Raw genomic sequence first — 23,677 nt, forward strand, 5'->3', positions numbered from 1 at the left:
AGACACTAGGGGGAGGGCCCTGCTCACAAGAGCTTACATTCTAAAAGGGGGGGCTGAGACATAAGGTCAGGGTAACTAGCATGGTGTTAGAGGATTCCACCCCCCCTGCCCGTAGGTAGGTGCCTGTTATTATTTTCATTAGCAGGGCCAACATAATCCCCAGCAGGGTATTAATTATATATTAGGCGCTTTATTGTGCGACAATCACTGCAGCTGCTGCATTTCCCATCATCCTCAGCTTTACTTCTATAGCGGATCTGTGGCCCCGGGGTACAATAGAAGATATTGGGGGGGGGGGGGGTAAGAAATAACATTTTCCAATTTGAAACCTTTTAGTTAAACTACGACTCCCAGCCTTAGGGGCCCCAATATTTTTATGGGTATTTCCCACACAACTTTATTATATGGGGGGCCCATAGCAGTGGCCCCTATAGAATGGATAGTCTGTTTCCATGGAACAGCTGACGGAGGATGATGGGGTTTGTAGTTCCGCAGGCACTAGGGCCAGGTTTACAGGTCGGTTTACCTGAGACCAATGAGACGGAGGAACCTGTCCGGCCTGTGCCCCGGGGCGTGGGCATTATGTACTGTTGTGGGTTTCCTTGGTGAGAGAGGGAGTGAGGCTGAATGGATCGGCTGTACAAGAGCGCAGGCCCATTTCTGGCACACAGGGGGTTAATAAGCATGTTCTGTAACAGCTGTGCCCCCTCTGTGCCCCCCTTCCATTTCCTCCCTACGCTCAGGTGTAACGTTATACCTGGCGCTGTAACAAGTCCAAAGGGCAAGTTGCTTTATTGACTCAGTCCAACCCTACCCTGTCTCCTGCCTGTCACTCTGCACCTGTCTCTCTCTCTCTCCTGCCGCTCTGGGGCCCCTGCGGACTCTCATTTTCCTCCGAAATCCTGTGCCCTGGGCCCTGTGAGGGAATCTCTATGTGTCCTGGGAGGATTAAATGACTGCAGCGCTCAGGTAGGAACAGCCCTGACTCATTATACCAAGCACGTGCTCTTAGAGTGTAAGCTCTGTTGCCTAGGCTGATTGTAATAGATATATATACTCCTGTGCCTCAGTGATTAGTGCTGCTGCCTTACGGGGCTGGGTTTCTGATTCTGAACAGGGATTGTGTGTGTTTTCCCTGTGTCTGTATTGGTTCTGCCGGGCACTGTGGGTTCTGCCGGGCACTGTGGGTTCTGCCGGGTACTGTGGGTTCCTCACATTTCAAAGGTTTATTGGCTCCTGATAAAACTACCCCTAGTGTTTGACTGTGATAGGGACCTTAGATTGTAAGCTCACTGGGGCAGGGGCTGATGGGAATGTGATAGGGACCTTAGATTGTAAGCTCACTGGGGCAGGGGCTGATGGGAATGGGATAGGGACCTTAGATTGTAAGCTCACTGGGGCAGGGACTGATGGGAATGGGATAGGGACCTTAGATTGTAAGCTCACTGGGGCAGGGGCTGATGGGAATGGGATAGTGACCTTAGATTGTAAGCTCACTGGGGCAGGGGCTGATGGGAATGGGATAGGGACCTTAGATTGTAAGCTCACTGGGGCAGGGACTGATGGGAATGGGATAGGGACCTTAGATTGTAAGCTCACTGGGGCAGGGGCTGATGGGAATGGGATAGTGACCTTAGATTGTAAGCTCACTGGGGCAGGGGCTGATGGGAATGGGATAGGGACCTTAGATTGTAAGCTCCACTGGGGCAGGGGCTGATAGGAATGGGATAGGGACCTTAGATTGTAAGCTCACTGGGGCAGGGGCTGATGGGAATGGGATAGGGACCTTAGATTGTAAGCTCACTGGGGCAGGGGCTGATGGGAATGGGATAGGGACCTTAGATTGTAAGCTCACTGGGGCACGGGCTGATGGGAATGGGATAGGGGCCTTAGATTGTAAGCTCACTGGGGCAGGGGCTGATGGGAATGCGATAGGGACCTTAGATTGTAAGCTCACTGGGGCAGGGGCTGATGGGAATGGGATAGGGACCTTAGATTGTAAGCTCACTGGGGCAGGGACTGATGGGAATGGGATAGGGACCTTAGATTGTAAGCTCACTGGGGCAGGGACTGATAGGAATGGGATAGGGACCTTAGAGTGTAAGCTCACTGGGGCAGGGACTGATGGGAATGGGATAGGGACCTTAGAGTGTAAGCTCACTGGGGCAGGGACTGATGGGAATGGGATAGGGACCTTAGATTGTAAGCTCACTGGGGCAGGGACTGATGGGAATGTGATAGGGACCTTAGATTGTAAGCTCACTGGGGCAGGGACTGATGGGAATGGGATAGGGACCTTAGATTGTAAGCTCACTGGGGCAGGGACTGATGGGAATGGGATAAGGACCTTAGATTGTAAGCTCACTGGGGCAGGGACTGATGGGAATGTGATAGGGACCTTAGATTGTAAGCTCACTGGGGCAGGGACTGATGGGAATGGGATAAGGACCTTAGATTGTAAGCTCACTGGGGCAGGGACTGATGGGAATGTGATAGGGACCTTAGATTGTAAGCTCACTGGGGCAGGGACTGATGGGAATGGGATAGGGACCTTAGAGTGTAAGCTCACTGGGGCAGGGACTGATGGAGATGATGTATAATCTCTGTGCAGCGCTACAGGATATGATGGCTCTATATATATATATATAATAACAGTCCCCAGTAATGAGAATGGCGGCTCCTGGTGCAGAGGGATCCATTAACCCTGCGTTGGACAAACATCCCCATGATTAACCATTTCAGAAAGCAGCAAAGTGAAACCTTGATACAGTCGGGTCAGTACAGAGAGTGGGAAATGGGGAACGGGTCAGATGCACCAGTAGAAGAGACTGGGATACGGGGGGGGGGGGGGGGGGGGCAGTGCCTGTCTGGCAGAAATACCCCAGGGAGGGGTACACCACGTGCCCCATAACCCCCAGTCCAGATTCTGTTTAACCAGTCGGACTGATTCCCTCCACTATCTGCCCCATGGCACCATATACAGCAAATGCAGGTTCTGATTGATCCAAACAGTAATAAATGCCCCCGGTACCTGCCAGTGGGTACAATACTGGGGCACTTTCACTGTTAAACAGCCTTATCTCTGCCTCTCATTGTTCCATCAGAATCCCAGGTGTCTCCGGGCAGCAGTGCAGTAAATGTTTATGAGCCGTTCAGATAAAGGGGAACTAATCCTGATTTGCCTTGTGGGGCCCTGGCTCTGAGCCCAGGAGAATATCTACAACCCCGGCCATAAAGCGAGACAGGGAAGCAATTGTTTGCCAAAGAGGAAACTATTTATTCTGGCCTGGGGGGATCTCCCCCTGCCCTGCCCCATGTTGGGGCAAAAAATGCTTTGTAATGGTTTAGTCACAAAGTCATGGGGCACATTCGGCACCCTGCCTCCCGGGGTTATTATAGGTACTGTGCCTCCCGGGGTTACTGTGCCTCCCGGGGTTACCCCTGGGCCTCCTGCCTTATTATAGGTACTGTGCCTCCCGGGGTTACCCCTGGGCCTCCTGCCTTATTATAGGTACTGTGCCTCCCGGGGTTACCCCTGGGCCTCCTGCCTTATTATAGGTACTGTGCCTCCCGGGGTTACGCCTGGGCCTCCTGCCTTATTGTAGGTACTGTGCCTCGCTGGGTTACCCCTGGGCCTCCTGCCTTATTATAGGTACTGTGCCTCCCGGGGTTACCCCTGGGCCTCCTGCCTTATTATAGGTACTGTGCCTCGCTGGGTTACCCCTGGGCCTCCTGCCTTATTATAGGTACTGTGCCTCGCTGGGTTACCCCTGGGCCTCCTGCCTTATTATAGGTACTGTGCCTCCCGGGGTTACCCCTGGGCCTCCTGCCTTATTATAGGTACTGTGCCTCCCGGGGTTACCCCTGGGCCTCCTGCCTTATTATAGGTACTGTGCCTCCCGGGGTTACCCCTGGGCCTCCTGCCTTATTATAGGTACTGTGCCTCCCGGGGTTACCCCTGGGCCTCCTGCCTTATTATAGGTACTGTGCCTCCCGGGGTTACCCCTGGGCCTCCTGCCTTATTATAGGTACTGTGCCTCCCGGGGTTACCCCTGGGCCTCCCGCCTTATTATAGGTACTGTGCCTCCCGGGGTTACCCCTGGGCCTCCTGCCTTATTATAGGTACTGTGCCTCGCTGGGTTACCCCTGGGCCTCCTGCCTTATTATAGGTACTGTGCCTCCCGGGGTTACCCCTGGGCCTCCTGCCTTATTATAGGTACTGTGCCTCGCTGGGTTACCCCTGGGCCTCCTGCCTTATTATAGGTACTGTGCCTCCCGGGGTTACCCCTGGGCCTCCTGCCTTATTATAGGTACTGTGCCTCCCGGGGTTACCCCTGGGCCTCCTGCCTTATTGTAGGTACTGTGCCTCGCTGGGTTACCCCTGGGCCTCCTGCCTTATTATAGGTACTGTGCCTCCCGGGGTTACCCCTGGGCCTCCTGCCTTATTATAGGTACTGTGCCTCCCGGGGTTACCCCTCGGCCTCCTGCCTTATTATAGGTACTGTGCCTCGCTGGGTTACCCCTGGGCCTCCTGCCTTATTATAGGTACTGTGCCTCCCGGGGTTACCCCTGGGCCTCCTGCCTTATTATAGGTACTGTGCCTCCCGGGGTTACCCCTGGGCCTCCTGCCTTATTATAGGTACTGTGCCTCCCGGGGTTACCCCTGGGCCTCCCGCCTTATTATAGGTACTGTGCCTCCCGGGGTTACCCCTGGGCCTCCTGCCTTATTATAGGTACTGTGCCTCCCGGGGTTACCCCTGGGCCTCCTGCCTTATTATAGGTACTGTGCCTCCCGGGGTTACCCCTGGGCCTCCTGCCTTATTATAGGTACTGTGCCTCCCGGGGTTACCCCTGGGCCTCCTGCCTTATTATAGGTACTGTGCCTCCCGGGGTTACCCCTGGGCCTCCCGCCTTATTATAGGTACTGTGCCTCCCGGGGTTACCCCTGGGCCTCCCGCCTTATTATAGGTACTGTGCCTCCCGGGGTTACCCCTGGGCCTCCCGCCTTATTATAGGTACTGTGCCTCCCGGGGTTACCCCTGGGCCTCCCGCCTTATTATAGGTACTGTGCCTCGCTGGGTTACCCCTGGGCCTCCTGCCTTATTATAGGTACTGTGCCTCGCTGGGTTACCCCTGGGCCTCCTGCCTTATTATAGGTACTGTGCCTCCCGGGGTTACCCCTGGGCCTCCTGCCTTATTATAGGTACTGTGCCTCGCTGGGTTACCCCTGGGCCTCCTGCCTTATTATAGGTACTGTGCCTCCCGGGGTTACCCCTGGGCCTCCTGCCTTATTATAGGTACTGTGCCTCGCTGGGTTACCCCTGGGCCTCCTGCCTTATTATAGGTACTGTGCCTCCCGGGGTTACCCCTGGGCCTCCCGCCTTATTATAGGTACTGTGCCTCCCGGGGTTACCCCTGGGCCTCCTGCCTTATTATAGGTACTGTGCCTCGCTGGGTTACCCCTGGGCCTCCTGCCTTATTATAGGTACTGTGCCTCCCGGGGTTACCCCTGGGCCTCCTGCCTTATTATAGGTACTGTGCCTCCCGGGGTTACCCCTGGGCCTCCTGCCTTATTATAGGTACTGTGCCTCGCTGGGTTACCCCTGGGCCTCCTGCCTTATTATAGGTACTGTGCCTCGCTGGGTTACCCCTGGGCCTCCTGCCTTATTATAGGTACTGTGCCTCCCGGGGTTACCCCTGGGCCTCCTGCCTTATTATAGGTACTGTGCCTCCCGGGGTTACCCCTGGGCCTCCTGCCTTATTATAGGTACTGTGCCTCCCGGGGTTACCCCTGGGCCTCCTGCCTTATTATAGGTACTGTGCCTCCCGGGGTTACCCCTGGGCCTCCTGCCTTATTATAGGTACTGTGCCTCCCGGGGTTACCCCTGGGCCTCCCGCCTTATTATAGGTACTGTGCCTCTCGGGGTTACCCCTGGGCCTCCCGCCTTATTATAGGTACTGTGCCTCCCGGGGTTACCCCTGGGCCTCCCGCCTTATTATAGGTACTGTGCCTCCCGGGGTTACCCCTGGGCCTCCCGCCTTATTATAGGTACTGTGCCTCCCGGGGTTACCCCTGGGCCTCCCGCCTTATTATAGGTACTGTGCCTCCCGGGGTTACCCCTGGGCCTCCCGCCTTATTATAGGTACTGTGCCTCGCTGGGTTACCCCTGGGCCTCCTGCCTTATTATAGGTACTGTGCCTCCCGGGGTTACCCCTGGGCCTCCCGCCTTATTATAGGTACTGTGCCTCCCGGGGTTACCCCTGGGCCTCCTGCCTTATTATAGGTACTGTGCCTCTCGGGGTTACCCCTGGGCCTCCTGCCTTATTATAGGTACTGTGCCTCCCGGGGTTACCCCTGGGCCTCCTGCCTTATTATAGGTACTGTGCCTCCCGGGGTTACCCCTGGGCCTCCCGCCTTATTATAGGTACTGTGCCTCCCGGGGTTACCCCTGGGCCTCCTGCCTTATTATAGGTACTGTGCCTCCCGGGTTAGCCCTGGGCCTCCTGCCTTATTATAGGTACTGTGCCTCCCGGGGTTACCCCTGGGCCTCCTGCCTTATTATAGGTACTGTGCCTCCCGGGGTTACCCCTGGGCCTCCTGCCTTATTATAGGTACTGTGCCTCCTGGGGTTACCCCTGGGCCTCCTGCCTTATTATAGGTACTGTGCCTCGCTGGGTTACCCCTGGGCCTCCTGCCTTATTATAGGTACTGTGCCTCCCGGGGTTACCCCTGGGCCTCCCGCCTTATTATAGGTACTGTGCCTCCCTGGGTTACCCCTGGGCCTCCTGCCTTATTATAGGTACTGTGCCTCTCGGGGTTACCCCTGGGCCTCCTGCCTTATTATAGGTACTGTGCCTCCCGGGTTAGCCCTGGGCCTCCTGCCTTATTATAGGTACTGTGCCTCCTGGGGTTACCCCTGGGCCTCCTGCCTTATTATAGGTACTGTGCCTCCCGGGGTTACCCCTGGGCCTCCTGCCTTATTATAGGTACTGTGCCTCCTGGGGTTACCCCTGGGCCTCCTGCCTTATTATAGGTACTGTGCCTCCCGGGGTTACCCCTGGGCCTCCTGCCTTATTATAGGTACTGTGCCTCGCGGGGTTACCCCTGGGCCTCCTGCCTTATTATAGGTACTGTGCCTCCCGGGGTTACCCCTGGGCCTCCTGCCTTATTATAGGTACTGTGCCTCCCGGGGTTACCCCTGGGCCTCCCGCCTTATTATAGGTACTGTGCCTCCCGGGGTTACCCCTGGGCCTCCTGCCTTATTATAGGTACTGTGCCTCCCGGGGTTACCCCTGGGCCTCCTGCCTTATTATAGGTACTGTGCCTCCCGGGGTTACCCCTGGGCCTCCTGCCTTATTATAGGTACTGTGCCTCCCGGGGTTACCCCTGGGCCTCCTGCCTTATTATAGGTACTGTGCCTCCCGGGGTTACCCCTGGGCCTCCTACCACCCTGTCAGTAATGCCCCCCTGTCAGTAATGCCACCCTGTAAGTAATGCCTCCCTGTGGGTAATGCCCCCCTGTAAGCAATGCCCCCCTGTCATTAATGCCCCCCTGTCAGTAATGCCCCCCTGTCATTAATGCCCCCTGTCATTAATGCCCCCCTGTCATTAATGCCCCCCTGTCAGTAATGCCCCCTGTAAGCAATGCCCCCCTGTAAGTAATGCCCCCCTGTCAGTAATGCCCCCTGTAAACAATGCCCCCCTGTAAGTAATGCCCCCCTGTCAGTAATGCCCCCTGTAAGTAATGCCACCCTAGCCTGTAAGTGACTGTAGGGTGTAGGTAGAAGGTAGGTCCCCCCTTTGGCTGCATTAGTTGCACACAGTTTGGCTTCTCATTGAGTTCTCAGGATGTTCTGAGGCATCTGAGGCCCCACAATGGATCCTGTTTGTGCCCCTCCTGGCGTCACTGCTATAAATACCCCCGGCAGGGTAACGTGTAATCTCTGCTACTCAGATACCTTATCTGGGGAATGTACCGGCCCATCGGCCACTGCAGGGAAAGGTGCCATATACTCCCAGCCGTATACCCGCGCCAACTAAATCAAACAACATGGCAGCTCCCGCTCATAGGTATAAATACACATATACAGAGCAGGAATGTTCTGGGCACATGGAATATTATCCCAATGTATATTTGCCAATAGGAGGAGAGAGGCATTGTGGGTAGTGACATAAGTGGGTGTGGGCACCGCTCATTGGCATTGCTAGGAGGTGACATCACACGGCTGGCAGGGATTGGCTCAGACTTGCCCATAATCTCAGTCTGGGAAACTCACTCTATTTACTTTATAATGAGAGACTGCAGCGGGGGAGCAGGGAGTTGCAGGGAGTTGCAGGCCGGGGGTTACATATCGGCAGGCAGCCAATTCCGTGTTATTAACAGTCGGGTACAAAGGCCCAATCAGCAGATAAGGTTCTTTAGATAGAGGAGCCGCGCGGGGGGGGGTCACTAATCTGAAACTGCGCCATGTACATAAAGGTCACTGGTTACTCGCGGCCAATGGCCGGTATCGACCCACACGGAATAAATACACCTCTGGGGCACAGGGCATTGCCCTCCGGGAATCACCCCTAGGGGGCTTTGTCCATTTTACTAAAACGTTTTGGTATATTTTATGCAGGGGGCAGGGTAGGGGGCAACCAGCCAATAACGTTTATTGTATTATATCCAGCTTGTCCATTTAGAGACATTCGTATATAGTTGTTACCTATCCCAACACTCCTATTGATTCCTATTCATTCCGCATTCAGCCACTAGGGGGGGCAGCAGTGACCACTAACAGCAGAGAAAACGCTCTGCATAAATCCTTGACATACTGCACTGCTGCAAAAGATCCAGCCATGAATGAAACCAGTGCTCTCAGCAGTCTCCCCCCTTCCTTCTAGACATGTAGCGGGGGTCAATGATACATATCCCTCCCCTGGACTGTGACATCCCTTATATAAGGATTATAAATCCGTATAATAGGTCCGTTGTGCATTGAGCAGCATTTCCCTTACTACCTGTTCTACGACTCGGCCAATCACAGACTCACATTCTAAATATTGTGTCCCCTGAGTAATTTTGCACTATAACCCTCCCCCCATTGACACCTAATATATATTTCCCATGATGCTTTAGCCACTAGGAGGCACTGTTGCACTGGAGTTTTTTTGGATTTGGATTTGCTTGGCTACCCCCCCAGTGCCAGAGCCCCAGTCTGCCTTCACTTACCCCCCAGGCTCCCCCCCCTGGTGCCCCCCTGCCCTTTGGTACCCGCTCATACCCACACTAAATACCCAGCAGGCTGCTGGGGGGCAATTCTGCCCGTTTCAGAGCTCGGCTTGGGGAAGGAAAACAAATGAGAAGGGGCAGAAATAGGGAGGAAAGGCACCTAGGGCACAACCATTTTGGTTAAGGGGGGGCATAATTCATGAAAATGTGTATTGGGATTTATAGTTGTTTTTGTTTAACCCCAATTACCTGCCCCTGGCAGTGCCCCCCCCCCCCTGTAATAATCTCCAGTTCTGCAGTATTCATGGCCCTATGGCTGCTGCCCCGATGCCCCACATGTTCTGCCCCATTCCTTTACCTGCTGGGCTACCAAGGTGCTCACCGCCTTTGCCTTGGGTGCCAAGCTCCTGTGCCCGGCTCTGGGGGAGGGGCCTAGCTACAGCCAATTGGAATCATCCTATTTATTATCAGTTGGAGCAGAGGCCACTGCTTTGCATAATCCCTGCGGGTCACTGGGCTCCGCCCAATTGTAACTCCCTGATATATGATTGGCCGGCTGGAGTTGGGCACCTAGACTGGCAGCCATACCCAGTCCTTATGTAATTCCCCTGCCCCTCCCATTAGGCTCACTTGGTTCCCTTTATCATCGCCATTCCACCATTTGCCCCCCATCACCTGCTCTGGGCCCCACAGCCAGGGGTGTCACTGGTTTAGCCCCATGTTGGGTAGAAATCTCACCCCTTAAGGTCTCTGGGGCAAAGACTTGGATTTGGCCACTTACTCTGATCCTAAAGGAGAGGTCGAAGCACCAATCAAGGGCCCCATCTGTAGCCCCACCTCTTCTGCTCTCAAGCCCCTCCCTCCAGTGTGTTAAGAAACTGTAGGAACTACTTGGTACCCCCAAAAAACCCTTGTTAGTTGCACCCCATCTGCTCTGACTCTTGTGCAAGTTTCCCCCATCTTAAAGCTTCTCCTACCCAGACCCATCAGAACCACCTCAGAACCTGCCCCCCCCCCCCCCAGTCCTTTGGATTCTCCCCTCTTTCCCTTCTGCCTGTTCCCTGTTATTGGGGGGACCAGATTGTAACTGGGACTGGTCAGAACCACATAAGAACCTGCCCCCCCCCCCCACATTCCTCTGGATCCCCCCCCCCCTCTTTCCTTTCTGCCTGGTCTTGTTAGTGGGGAACATATTGTAACTGGCACTGGTCAGAACCACATAAGAACCTGCCCCCCCCCACATTCCTCTGGATCCCCCCCTCTTTCCCTTCTGCCTGTTCCCTGTTATTGGGGGGACCAGATTGTAACTGGGACTGGTCAGAACCACATAAGAACCTGCCCCCCCCCCCCCACATTCCTCTGGATCCCCCCCTCTTTCCTTTCTGCCTGGTCTTGTTATTGGGGAACAGATTGTAACTGGGACTGGTCAGAACCACATAAGAACCTGCCCCCCCCCCCCACATTCCTCTGGATCCCCCCCCCCCCTCTTTCCTTTCTGCCTGGTCTTGTTAGTGGGGAACATATTGTAACTGGCACTGGTCAGAACCACATAAGAACCTGCCCCCCCCCCCACATTCCTCTGGATCCCCCCCTCTTTCCCTTCTGCCTGTTCCCTGTTATTGGGGGGACCAGATTGTAACTGGCACTGGTCAGAACCACATAAGAACCTGCCCCCCCCCCACATTCCTCTGGATCCCCCCCTCTTTCCCTTCTGCCTGTTCCCTGTTATTGGGGGGACCAGATTGTAACTGGGACTGGTCAGAACCACATAAGAACCTGCCCCCCCCCCCCCCACATTCCTCTGGATCCCCCCCTCTTTCCTTTCTGCCTGGTCTTGTTATTGGGGAACAGATTGTAACTGGGACTGGTCAGAACCACATAAGAACCTGCCCCCCCCCCACATTCCTCTGGATTCTCCCCTCTTTCCCTTCTGCCTGTTTCCTGTTATTGGGGGGACCAGATTGGGACTGGTCAGAACCAAGGGAGACACCCCAAAGATTTCCCTGTCTTTCTTCTTATAAACATTATTTGAGCCCAGAGTTTGCAGCAGCAGCAGGAGTCCCATTCCCTTCTCTGCCGGGTTCAGTTCCAGACCCAGGGGGGGGGGGGATGAGTTTTGCGGCAGCAGCGGAACAAGTAGCGACAAGAACTGGGTCTGAATCAGAGAAAAGGGAATTTGTTTGACATTTGGTGAAACCCAACCCATAACTCGCAGCCAATCAGCTGCTTCTGCTGTAGGTCCCGGGACTGGCAGCTCGAATCCTACAACTTACATGTAAATGCCCCCCCTTAATAACTGGTGCAAATTAAAATCCTCAAACTGCCCCCCCCTTAAATTCTGATCGTTTTCACCCCCAGCTGGGTATTGGCACCAATAATGTTCAGATAATTGGAAGAGCTAATCTGCCCCAAGGTGCGATCTCTGTGCCCCCCCGCAGAACTTGCCCTTTCAAATATCTTGGGGTTCGCACAATGGGGGGCTGTCAGGGGAGCTTTAGGGGATGCAGGGTGGGGTATAAACTCAGTGGGTGCAGGGTGGGGTATAAACTCAGTGGGTGCAGGGTGGGGTATGAGCTCAGTGGGTGCAGGGTGGGGTATAAACTCAGTGGGTGCAGGGTGGGGTATAAACTCAGTGGGTGCAGTCATGGGGTGCAGGGTGGGGTATAAACTCAGTGGGTTCAGGGTGGGGTGGGACAGCAGAGCCGAAAGCAATGGGAGGTATAAGAGTAACGGTGGGAGGTGCGGGCAGACAGGGTGGGGGATAATGGGGGGGGGGGGGCAGACAGAGGGAAGGTGGGCGGGGGATTAGCGCAGGTCCTAGAGAAAAAGTTTAGTAACTTCCTGGCTGGGGAGCAGCGGCCGATCGAGCGGCGAATTGGAACTTGTAACTCCCGGGCAGGACATACCAGCTATATATTGTGCCCCCGGGCAGGGGATACTAAGGAGACGGTGTGCCCCCGGGCAGGGGATACTAAGGAGACGGTGTGCCCCCGGGCAGGGGATACCAAGGATACGTTGTGCCCCCGGGCAGGGGATACCAAGGAGACGGTGTGCCCCCGGGCAGGGGATACCAAGGAGACGTTGTGCCCCCGGGCAGGGGATACCAAGGAGACGGTGTGCCCCCGGGCAGGGGATACCAAGGAGACGGTGTGCCCCCGGGCAGGGGATACCAAGGAGACGGTGTGCCCCCGGGCAGGGGATACCAAGGAGACGGTGTGCCCCCGGGCAGGGGATACCAAGGAGACGTTGTGCCCCCGGGCAGGGGATACCAAGGAGACGGTGTGCCCCCGGGCAGGATTGTGTGGGATGAGGGGACCGGGCGGACGGTACCATGGGGAGATCCAGTGATACCGGGGGGCGATAGGATACGGAGTTTTGGACCCAAGGGAATTAACCCCCAGTACCCTGAGCTTTGAGCCCTTGGTGAGTAATGGGGAGAGACCCTGGGGGTTATTGGGGGGTTCCGGGTGATTTATCAGTAATGGAAACAACTGGGTTCCCCCGGCTGTAACCCCAAAGTGCCTGGTACCATCCCACTAGGGCAGTACAAAGTATGGAGAGTAAATGAACAGATAATGGTTTTAGCTAATGAACAGTTTGGGGTATATTTGGGGGTAAAACATATTACGCGTTAAATGGAACATTTGCCCCTTTGCCACAGCTCTCATTGGGGGTAAATAAAGTGTAACACAAGGTGTTAGAGTGTTGGCCACTAGGGGGAGCTCTCTCACACTACTTCATACGGCGTCGTCTGAGCCCTTATCTCCTTATTACTTGCACAGGGATTATTCAAGGATATATTACCCCCCCCCCCCCACTCCTTCCACTTAGGCAATAAAGAAAGGAAGTTTTTTCTCCTGTATAATGACTGCCAGGGGGTGCATGCCAAGGTTGGTGCAATATTATTATATGTAAGGACCCAGATTTTACCCCATAGCTCATTATTCCCTCTCACTGGGCCATGGATAGGGGCAACTTGAGGCCTTGGCCACTCCATATTGTAGGGCAGTAGATATGTATCATTATATACAGCAGAATATGGTGCCCTTAGCCCCCCTGGGAACGACATGGTGCCATTGGGCAATGGGCGGCCCATATTACTAGTGCTGGGGGGAGAAACCTAATTGGGACCATCCCTGTCTCTGGGGGGGCTACTAACGTGTCTAAAAGATCAAACAATGAATGAGAGCTGAGCCCCCGGGGCAGTTTAATTGCTTCCTTAGAGGCCGAGCTGCCCCTGGATTGGACTGATATTGGCTGAGTGGGTTCACAGTGCTCCCAGTTTGATGGAAAATTCATCACAGGAAAATTCCACCACTTTCTATTCATTCCTATGGATTTTTGGGTAAAAAGTAGAGTTCACCACTTTATAAATACAGTTCTAAAAATCCCATAGGAATGAATGGAAAGTGGGTGAATCTTCCTGTGGTGAGTTTTTAATTTCACACTTTGCTAAATCTGCCCCAGGGGGTCCGTCTCATTGCAGCGCGGGAATTGAACTGGTGCCGTCAAAGCTTTAAAGGCCAAGTAAGAAGCAGAATGGTTGGATATTTAATAATGAAAGTACTGACCGGTCACATGTTGTGCAGCTGCAAACAGAGCAGAATTACACCTGTGGCCCCTCTGCCACCCCCACCTGTGTTATGGGGCCCCACCGGGAAACACCGGCAGAGGCCATTTGGGCTTTTTGCTTATTGCTGACATCCCAGGGGCCCCACACACAGCCCCAGGGGCCCCACACACAACCCCAGGACATGCTCCCCATAGGGGCCCCACACACAACCCCAGGGGCCCCACACACAACCCCAGGGGCCCCACACACAACCCCAGGACATGCTCCCCATAGGGGCCCCACACACAACCCCAGGGGCCCCACACACAACCCCAGGGGCCCCACCCACAACCCCAGGACATGCTCCCCACAGGGGCCCCACCCACAACCCCAGGACATGCTCCCCACAGGGGCCCCACACACAACCCCAGGACATGCTCCCCACAGGGGCCCCACCCACAACCCCAGGACATGCTCCCCACAGGGGCCCCACCCACAACCCCAGGACATGCTCCCCACAGGGGCCCCACCCACAACCCCAGGACATGCTCCCCACAGGGGCCCCACACACAACCCCAGGACATGCTCCCCACAGGGGCCCCACACACAACCCCAGGACATGCTCCCCACAGGGGCCCCACACACAACCCCAGGACATGCTCCCCACAGGGGCCCCACACACAACCCCACTCACATATAGAGATGCGATTGGGGGTGGGAGACCAGCTGGACTCGGGTCTGGGCCGGCAGGGCCCACAGGGCTGTGAGAGAGACACACAAGGGGGGAAGACACACAGAGCTACTAGTAGCAGCTACTTGTCACAGATACTAAAACAGACAATGCTGATCAGTTACTGATAATTGCCCCTATGTGTGTTTAGCAGGGGAAATTCTCAGTACTGTCTATGGCGGGGGATTTTCTGGGGTTTAGTAGCCGTGACAAGTAGCTGCTACTAAGTAGCTCTGTGTGTCTTCACCCAAGTGCCCATTGAGATTTTATCCATCTCAGTCCCTTGTAAGTTTATAGTCTGAAATGCCCCAGGCAGTTAGGGGGGCGTCAGCCTAAAAACAGCAGATTTGGTTATGGGGGGGTAATGGGAATGTGGGAGTGATATTTACCCTACAAACCAGAGATCCCCATTGTCTGATCCATTAGAAATCTCAGCCCCTGGGTCCCTGGGGTTCAGATCCAACACAGACTGGGTCTCGGGTTCCTGTATAACTAACACATAGGGCCCCAGACATGCACCCCAGTTATAATTCAATGGGGGGGGGAGCTATTGTATAGAACATTACAGTATTACGGGGGGGGGGGCTATTGTGGCTGCTCCCCCCGGGGGGCTATGAGCAGTGGTCGGGGGCTCAGACTGTTAGGGTTGGAATTGGGTAGGTTGGCCAAGAGACAGCCCAGGATAAATGAGAGTATGGGCCGGATTGTGAGACATCTCAGAGCTTTATATCCTTCATACAGTGATATTTTCCTATATCTGAACTCGTTTCACGGCTCCGGCCAAATGTTCGGGGGTCCTGGCCAGATGGGCTTAAACTGGAAAGTTTGATGGCTACTGGGTTAAACCAACCTGTAGCCAATCAGAGCATTAGAACCTTCCAGGGCTAGACTAACCAGTAGCCAATCACAACACACCATTTGAGCCATACATCAGCCCGAAGTGTTGCTGTGGGTAAAGGCCCCCAGGAACATTTATGGGGTGCAATGGGGGGGCAATGAGAGGAAGAGGTTGTGTTTCCCAGCAGCACTTTCAGCCCCTACGGAGCATGCTCCCTGAGTGTTACTATGATTTGTTCCATAGTTGGAACATTAATTGGTCCATTTCCCAGCAGCACTTTCAGCCCCTACTGAGCATGCTCCCTGAGTGTTACTATGATTTGTTCCATAGTTGGAACATTAATTGGTCCATTTCCCAGCAGCACTTTCAGCCCCTACTGAGCATGCTCCCTGAGTGTTACTATGATTTGTTCCATAGTTGGAACAGTAATTGGTCCATTTCCCAGCAGCACTTTCAGCCCCCACTGACCATGCTCCCTGAGCGTTACTAACGTCTGTCCCATAGCAACTGTTACAGTTGGTACATTACTTGGTTTATTTCCCAGCAGCACTTTCAGCCCCCACTGACTATGCTCCCTGAGTGTTACTAACGTCTGTCCCATAGCAACTGTTACAGTTGGTCCATTCATTGGGAGTACGGGCTGAAGGTGATACTGGAAAATGGACCAACTAATGTACTAACTGTAACAGTTGCTATGGGACAGCCGTTAGTAACGCTCAGGGAGCATGCTCTGTAGCAAATCAATGATGTGCAACGTTCCTGCTGAACTACAACTCCCAGGGTGCTTTGGCTGGCACTGACTCTAGGGAGTTGGAGATATCCCTGCTGTATATATTGCACAGATATAATAATATTTTTTTTGTACTTTTATCTTTCCTCCCCTGGGCCCCCCCCAGTACTACTTGTCTCCCCCAGCCCTGCTGTGCCCCCCTGCCCCTGCTGTGCCACCCCCAGCCCTGCTGTGCCCCCCCGGCCCTGCTGTACCCCCCTGCCCTGCTGTGCGCTGTGCCCTCCCCAGTCCTGCTGTGCCCCCCCGGCCCTGCTGTGCCCTCCCCAGCCCTGCTGTGCCCTCCCCAGTCCTGCTGTGCCCCCCCAGTCCTGCTGTGCCCCCCCCAGCCCTGCTGTGCCCCCCCCAGTCCTGCTGTGCCCCCCCAGCCCTGCTGTGCCCTCCCCAGCCCTGCTGTGCCCTCCCCAGTCCTGCTGTGCCCTCCCCAGTCCTGCTGTGCCCCCCCGGCCCTGCTGTGCCCTCCCCAGTCCTGCTGTGCCCCCCCAGTCCTGCTGTGCCCCCCCAGCCCTGCTGTGCCCCCCCAGCCCTGCTGTGCCCCCCCCAGCCCTGCACTGCCCTCCCAGCCCTGCTGTGCCCCCCCCCCCAGTCCTGCTGTGCCCCCCCAGCCCTGCTGTGCCCCCCCCGGCCCTGCTGTGCCCCCCCAGCCCTGCTGTGCCCCCACCAGTCCTGCTGTGCCCCCCCAGCCCTGCTGTGCCCCCCCCAGCCCTGCTGTGCCCCCCCAGCCCTGCTGTGCCCCCCCCGGCCCTGCTGTGCCCCCCCAGCCCTGCTGTGCCCCCCCCAGTCCTGCTGTGCCCCCCCCCAGCCCTGCACTGCCCTCCCCCAACCCAGCTGTGGCCCCGAGTCCATAAGGGGAGAGACTGGGGCAGCGGATCAGTATTTGGCTTCCCAGCTTTTTATAAATAACTTGTGTTTCTGTTTAGATTTCCTGTTCTCACTGAAAAACATCTGTCTGCTGGGAGGGACCTTGGCACCTCCGCCTGTCCCTGCCCCCCCCCGGCACCACCCCAGCCCCCACCCAGCCCCCACCCAGCACCAGGGCCAAGATAAGGAACTGATTTACTGGGTCAGTACAGAGCCAAGGGGAACTCATGTGATTCTACTTTCAACCAATAAAACGCCAGTCCTGTCTTGCTTTATGGCTTTATGACAGTTGCTTTGTGACGTTAGTAACGCTCAGGGAGCATGCTCAGTAGGGGCTGAACGTGCTGCTGGGAAATGGACCAACTAATGTACCAACTGTAACAGTTGCTATGGGACAGACGTTAGTAACGCTCAGGGAGCATGCTCTGTAGGGGCTGAAGGTGCTGCTGGGAAATGGACCAACTGTAACAGTTGCTATGGGTCAGATGTTAGTAACGCTCAGGGAGCATGCTCAGTAGGGGCTGAAGGTGCTGCTGGGAAATGTTCAACTGTAACAGTTGCTATGGGACAGACGTTAGTAACACTCAGGGTGCATACTCTGTAGGGGCTGAAGGTGCTGCTGGGAAATGGACCAACTAATGTACCGACTGTAACAGTTGCTATGGGACAGACGTAAGTAACGCTCAGGGAGCATGCTCAGTAGGGGCTGCTGGGAAATGGACCAATTGTAGCAGTTGCTATGGGACAGACGTTAGCAACACTCATCCCTGATTTACTCGCTGTTCCTCTCCTGAGCGGGGCCCCGGCCGTAGCGGGCGATACAAATAATTCACTTTTCCTGCCAAACAGACACTGACAGGAAACCAGAGAAGCTTTTCCGCTAAACACTGAGTGTGAGGGAGGAGGGGTCAGGGATTCCCGCCGGGGGCCACACAGGGTGCTGGGAGTTGCACTTGGCAAAGGGAGAGCGGAGTTCCTGCCCCCAGGTGCCCCAGGCCTGTAACTCTGGGGGCATAATGAGTCTCTCTATTGCCCTTCTGATTCCTTTGCCACACGTTATAGAGCAGATGGGAACAAGCGCCGCTGCAGTTGGTCTTACGTGTTCCCTTTGAACAGCTTTACTCTCCCCATCACTGAGATTGTGTTCTGGTTATTGGGGTCTTTGTCTGTGTGTTTATCTCTGTTCCGGACCCCCAAGGCTTTCATTTATACCCCTGACTGGTTGCTAGGGACTGCGGGACCCTAGCAACCTGGCTGCTGCATGAATTCAAAATGACACAAGATCAAACATTTCTGATTGCTAATAGGATAATATAAAGAATGAATTAAACTTACCCTTTAAACTTTATTCCTTGGCTTGTTATTTCCACCCTACTTCTATAAGAAAGGTAATAAAAATCTATACATTTTAGGGTGAACTAAGTACCACTAAGGTTTGGGGTATCTGGGGCAGAAAGGGGTATAATAGGGTTGGATGCGGATTGGCTGGGGGATCTCGGAAGTTTTACAGGGGCAAAAAGGGCAGAGGGGCTTGTGAGATATTTGGGGGGGGTTGAAGAGAGTTGGGGATGGGAATGAGGAGGAAGAGGAGGAGGAGGAGGAAGGCTTATTGGGGAATATTGTTGGGGCTGTTGGAGTTGGGAATGGGCGAGGGATATTATGGGAATTGTCTGGGGAAAGGAAAGTGCCACTTAGCAATGAGCAGAGGGGGGGTGTGAATACAATGGGCAAGCCCAGGTCAGGCAGCGGCCAGTGGAAGCCAACGCCTGTTTGTTTAATGCGCTCGGTGCCAGGAGAGGCGGCAGAAACGTGAGCCGGGAGAGATAAAGGGCAAGTAGTCTGCACAGGGGCATCTGGGTAAGCGCCACTGAGGCTCTGACCCCAAGCTGTCTGGCATAAACTACAGCTCCCAGCATGCTCGGCTGGTCAGATATGAGTGTGAGAGCTGGGAGGCTGTGCTGGCAGATACATTAGAGAGCTTCAAAGAAGGGCCGGATGCCTTCTGGCCAATACATGGAAGGATTCGTTATCTATTTCTGGGGGGGTTATCTGAAGTCTCTAGATCCGTCTGATTGACAGGGCCGATGCCCCCTCCCTTACCTGCAATTATTTAGGAATGTGCCCCATCAATAAGCCTTTGTGTGTCTGCCCTCAGGCAGCGCTGGGACCCATCCCTGATACCTGGGGAAGCTCAGGGGGCAATGTGATAGGAATGTGTGGGGGTGCAGGGGTCACATTAGGGCACAGGTGGGCGCAGCCTTGGGGACTGTGGGAGTTGTAGTTCAGCAGGGGGGGCTACAGCTAAGTGCCAATATGGTGTCTCCATCTGACAAATATCCCATTTCCTTCCTTCCTGCTCCATCCCTGGCACAGCAATGTGTGTGGCATCTCCGCCGCTTCTTAAAGAGACAGTAACAAGTAGTAATAGGTCCAGCCCCTCCCATTATAGTGTATAGGAACCATGCAGGCCGTGCCGCATTAGAGAGTCATTAGAGAGTCAGTCCCAGGAGTGATTGCCCTGATCCCCCGTGCCATCTGAGGGAAACAGTATGGCAGCTCCATCCGTTAGAGAGTCATTAGACAGTCAGTCCCAGGAGTGATTGCCCTGATCCCCCGTGCCATCTGAGGGAAACAGTATGGCAGCTCCATCCGTTAGAGAGTCATTAGACAGTCAGTCCCAGGAGTGATTGCCCTGATCCCCCGTGCCATCTGAGGGAAACAGTATGGCAGCTCCATCCGTTAGAGAGTCATTAGAGAGTCAGTCCCAGGAGTGATTGCCCTGATCCCCCGTGCCATCTGAGGGAAACAGTATGGCAGCTCCCTCCCATATGTGCAAATGGGGCAATGTGCTGGGCACAATGTACTTTACTGTTGAGCACAAGGGGAAATAAATGTTAATAAACGACTTGGGACCAGGATACTTGTATTTTTAATGTGGAATCTTTAACCTCCCTGATTAGAGGCAGTTGATCATTTATTTGCTCTGCGGCATTTTATTTTGCTGGGAACCTTTGATCCGGATCAGAAAGTGCCCCCAGCAAAAATCCCACTCCGACCCGAGTCCCAGACGCGGCCCCCGGGGGCGCCCTATTGTTATCAGTAAGTACTCAGCGGCTCTTGCTGAATGGCTGCCGGGGGATGCTGGGAGTTGTAGTAACCACAGATATAATGCGCTGACTCAGAATTCCATAGGAATAACACTGGGATACTGACTGGGATTGGTTGCTATGGGTTGTTGCACTGGTGCTGATCCGCAGGGAACTCTTGCAGCTTGAAATGAAGTTTCAGCATTTACAGTGTGACTTGGATAATTGGATTCCCATAGGGTGAATAAACAGATACCCAGAAAGGGGTTTATTATCAGTAGAAATGAGTATATTTCATGCAGTGGGTGCCGGTAGGTGTAACACAGTGTGAATCTCTTCTCCCCGCAGGTTTCCCATGGGATTGTAGCAGGGACCGGCGATGCCTCTGTTTGGATTAAACTGCGGGAAGAAGAAGCAGCCGGGTAAGTGATCCATTTCCCCCTTATTCCCTAAACTGATCCATAGGCCAACCAGCACTGCCGGAACCTGCCTCTGGGGGGACCCGTTAACCCCTTAACCTTATCCCCCCCATGTGCTCCCAGAGCTCCCTGTTTTGTATAACTCAGCCTGTAGCTAATATCCTTATCAATTACAGTAGGGGGTACATTACCCCTTATAATACATGAGTGATACTCAGAGTTCCCTGTATAACTCAGCCTGCAGCCTTGTGCCTTTATATGGGGGGCACAGAACCCCTCAGTGACTGCTAATATCCTTATCATTTACAGTAGGGGGTACAGTATCCCTTATAATACATGAGTGATACTCAGAGTTCCCTGTATAACTCAGCCTGCAGCCTTGTGCCTTTATATGGGGGGCACAGAACCCCTCAGTGACTGCTAATATCCTTATCATTTACAGTAGGGGGTACATTATCCCTTATAATACATGAGTGATACTCAGAGTTCCCTGTATAACTCAGCCTGCAGCCTTGTGCCTTTATATGGGGGGCACAGAACCCCTCAGTGACTGCTAATATCCTTATCATTTACAGTAGGGGGTACAGTATCCCTTATAATACATGAGTGATACTCAGAGTTCCCTGTATAACTCAGCCTGCAGCCTTGTGCCTTTATATGGGGGGCACAGAACCCCTCAGTGACTGCTAATATCCTTATCATTTACAGTAGGGGGTACATTATCCCTTATAATACATGAGTGATACTCAGAGTTCCCTGTATAACTCAGCCTGCAGCCTTGTGCCTTTATATGGGGGGCACAGAATCCCTCAGTGACTGCTAATATCCTTATCAGTTACAGTAGGGGGTACATTATCCCTTATAATACATGAGTGATACTCAGAGTTCCCTGTATAACTCAGCCTGCAACCTTGTGCCTTTATATGGGCACAGAACCCCTCAGTGACTGCTAATATCCTTATCATTTACAGTAGGGCCAACACAGAATGGAGCCCAATACAAGCTCCCCTGCATCTTCCACAACCTTCTTCATGACTTTCCCACAGCCACTTGTCAACTGTAGTGAGTGAGTGAGTGTGAGTGAGTGTGAGTGAGTGTGAGTGAGTGAGTGTGAGTGTGAGTGAGTGTTAGTGAGTGTGTGAGTGAGTGTGAGTGTGTGTGAGTGAGTGATTGTGTGAGTGTGTGTGTGAGTGAGTGTGAGTGTGGGTGAGTGAGTGTGAGTACATTGAGTGTATGAGGCACTGGGGGCCTTTGCGTTGCACAGATGGATATTTATTTACATGGGGGGGGGAGTTGATTTAATGCTGAACATCAGTTTAAATATTTACTCGGCACATCGGGGCCCAGAGAGGCAAATCCCAGAAATCTCCGTATAAGGATAAAGCGCCAGTCTCCTTTATTCTTCCTTCCCAAATCCCCAGCCCAGAAGCCCCTTCCAACATCAGCCAACATCCAGCGCTGCCTTTAATGGCGGCCGGACCCCGAGCAAAGTACCTCCCCCCCCCACATTTATATCAACTTGTGCCCCCAGATACATGGTGTTTCTGCCCCCCTCCTTGCCCTACTGCTCCCATCTTGCCCTTCTGCCCCCATCTTGTCCTACTGTCTCCATCTTGCCCTACTGTCTCCATCTTGCCCTTCTGCCCCCATCTTGCCCTACTGTCTCCATCTTGTCCTACTGTCTCCATCTTGCCCTACTGTCTCCATCTTGTCCTACTGTCTCCATCTTGCCCTACTGTCTCCATCTTGTCTTACTGTCTCCATCTTGCCCTACTGTCTCCATCTTGTCCTACTGTCTCCATCTTGTCCTACTGTCTCCATCTTGCCCTACTGTCTCCATCTTGACCTACTGTCTCCATCTTGCCCTACTGTCTCCATCTTGCCCTACTATCCCCATCTTGTCCTACTGTCTCCATCTTGCCCTACTGTCTCCATCTTGCCTTACTGTCCCCATCTTGTCCTACTGTCTCCATCTTGCCCTACTGTCTCCATCTTGCCCTACTGTCTCCATCTTGCCCTACTGTTCCACTTAAAATTTCATCTGTTGATGCTCCATGTCGGCCAGTGCCTTTTCGGACTATTAGCCAGGGCCAGTTGGGCAGTTTGTGTTGGCCAGTGCCTATTGGGCTATTAGCCAGGGCAAGTTGGCCAGTTTGTGTCGGCCAGTGCCTATTGGCCAGGGCATGGTAATAAGAATAACAGGTGGTCAAATGGTGACCATTCGGATTGTTTGGCCCAGGTTCCCCAACAAACAACCATAGAAAGCGGCCAAACCAGCCATAACCCCTCCAACATTTTCCATTAGTTCTGCCCAAGGCCCGATTGGTTGGGTAGTGAGTGTGGCCCCTGGCGCCTTTAGTAATTGTGCAGAAAACATCACTGGGAATTAGTACCGTAAGTTCCATCAGGTTCCCCCCCCCCCTCGGCCCAATCTGCAGGTCTGGGGCATCTGGGCTGCCGGAATGTTAAGTGTCTGGATTGGGAAATGTTTAAACAGGGGCTGGGAGGGAATAGGGCCCAGCGGGATATTAAAGGGGAACTGCACCATTTTTATTTTACTGGAACAAAAATGTCAATTCCCAATGTATAAATATTAAGAAGAAGCAGTGGGTTTAATGTTATCTGTACATGTAACTGCCAGCAGTATGTGCCTGCTGCCCTATTCCATGCACTGCTGGTTCTGACTGTGAGACCTGTGAGGCAACTGGAGCGGAGCGGGGGGGGGGGGGGGGTGATACCCTAGAATCTGCGAATAGGACGAATAGAAGAGTCAGAAGAAGAGAAAGACTAAAACTGACGAATTTCTTCAGTTATTATTAGTTATAACTTCCCCTTTAAATAGCGCTCATGGCTTGGCCTATGCTGCAGGCCCCTTTAGAGACTGCTTGTGTCTGGCACTGTCTTGTCCTACTGTCTCCATCTTGCCCTTCTGTCTCCATCTTGCCCTACTGTCTCCATCTTGCCCTTCTGTCTCCATCTTGCCCTACTGTCTCCATCTTGCCCTTCTGTCTCCATCTTGCCCTACTGTCTCCATCTTGCCCTACTGTCTCCATCTTGCCCTACTGTCTCCATCTTGTCCTACTGTCTCCATCTTGTCCTACTGTCTCCATCTTGCCCTACTGTCCCCATCTTGCCCTACTGTCTCCATCTTGCCCTACTGTCTCCATCTTGCCCTACTGTCTCCATCTT

General features: G+C 53.9%; 1 protein-coding gene across 4 annotated transcripts in view; it reads left to right on the plus strand.

Annotated features, from left to right (window-relative positions):
- Positions 1 to 647: 647 nt before the first annotated feature.
- Positions 648 to 23,677, plus strand: part of LOC100490503 (phospholipid-transporting ATPase ID) — a 48,735-nt gene continuing 25,705 nt past the window's right edge. The window contains exons 1-2 of one of the 4 annotated variants that reach the window (XM_031894981.1): positions 648 to 969; positions 20,418 to 20,491. In XM_031894981.1, the coding sequence (XP_031750841.1) occupies positions 20,449 to 20,491 (43 nt within the window). In that variant the 5' untranslated portion in view covers positions 648 to 969; positions 20,418 to 20,448. Of the gene's footprint in view, positions 970 to 12,550; positions 12,639 to 19,992; positions 20,083 to 20,131; positions 20,310 to 20,417; positions 20,492 to 23,677 lie in introns of those variants that run through there. The other 3 variants (XM_012966648.3, XM_004910331.4, XM_002940190.5) reach the window with 3 other exon arrangements.

Source organism: Xenopus tropicalis, chromosome 1, assembly GCF_000004195.4.
Source record: "Xenopus tropicalis strain Nigerian chromosome 1, UCB_Xtro_10.0, whole genome shotgun sequence".
In the NCBI taxonomy this organism is placed as follows: domain Eukaryota; kingdom Metazoa; phylum Chordata; class Amphibia; order Anura; family Pipidae; genus Xenopus; species Xenopus tropicalis.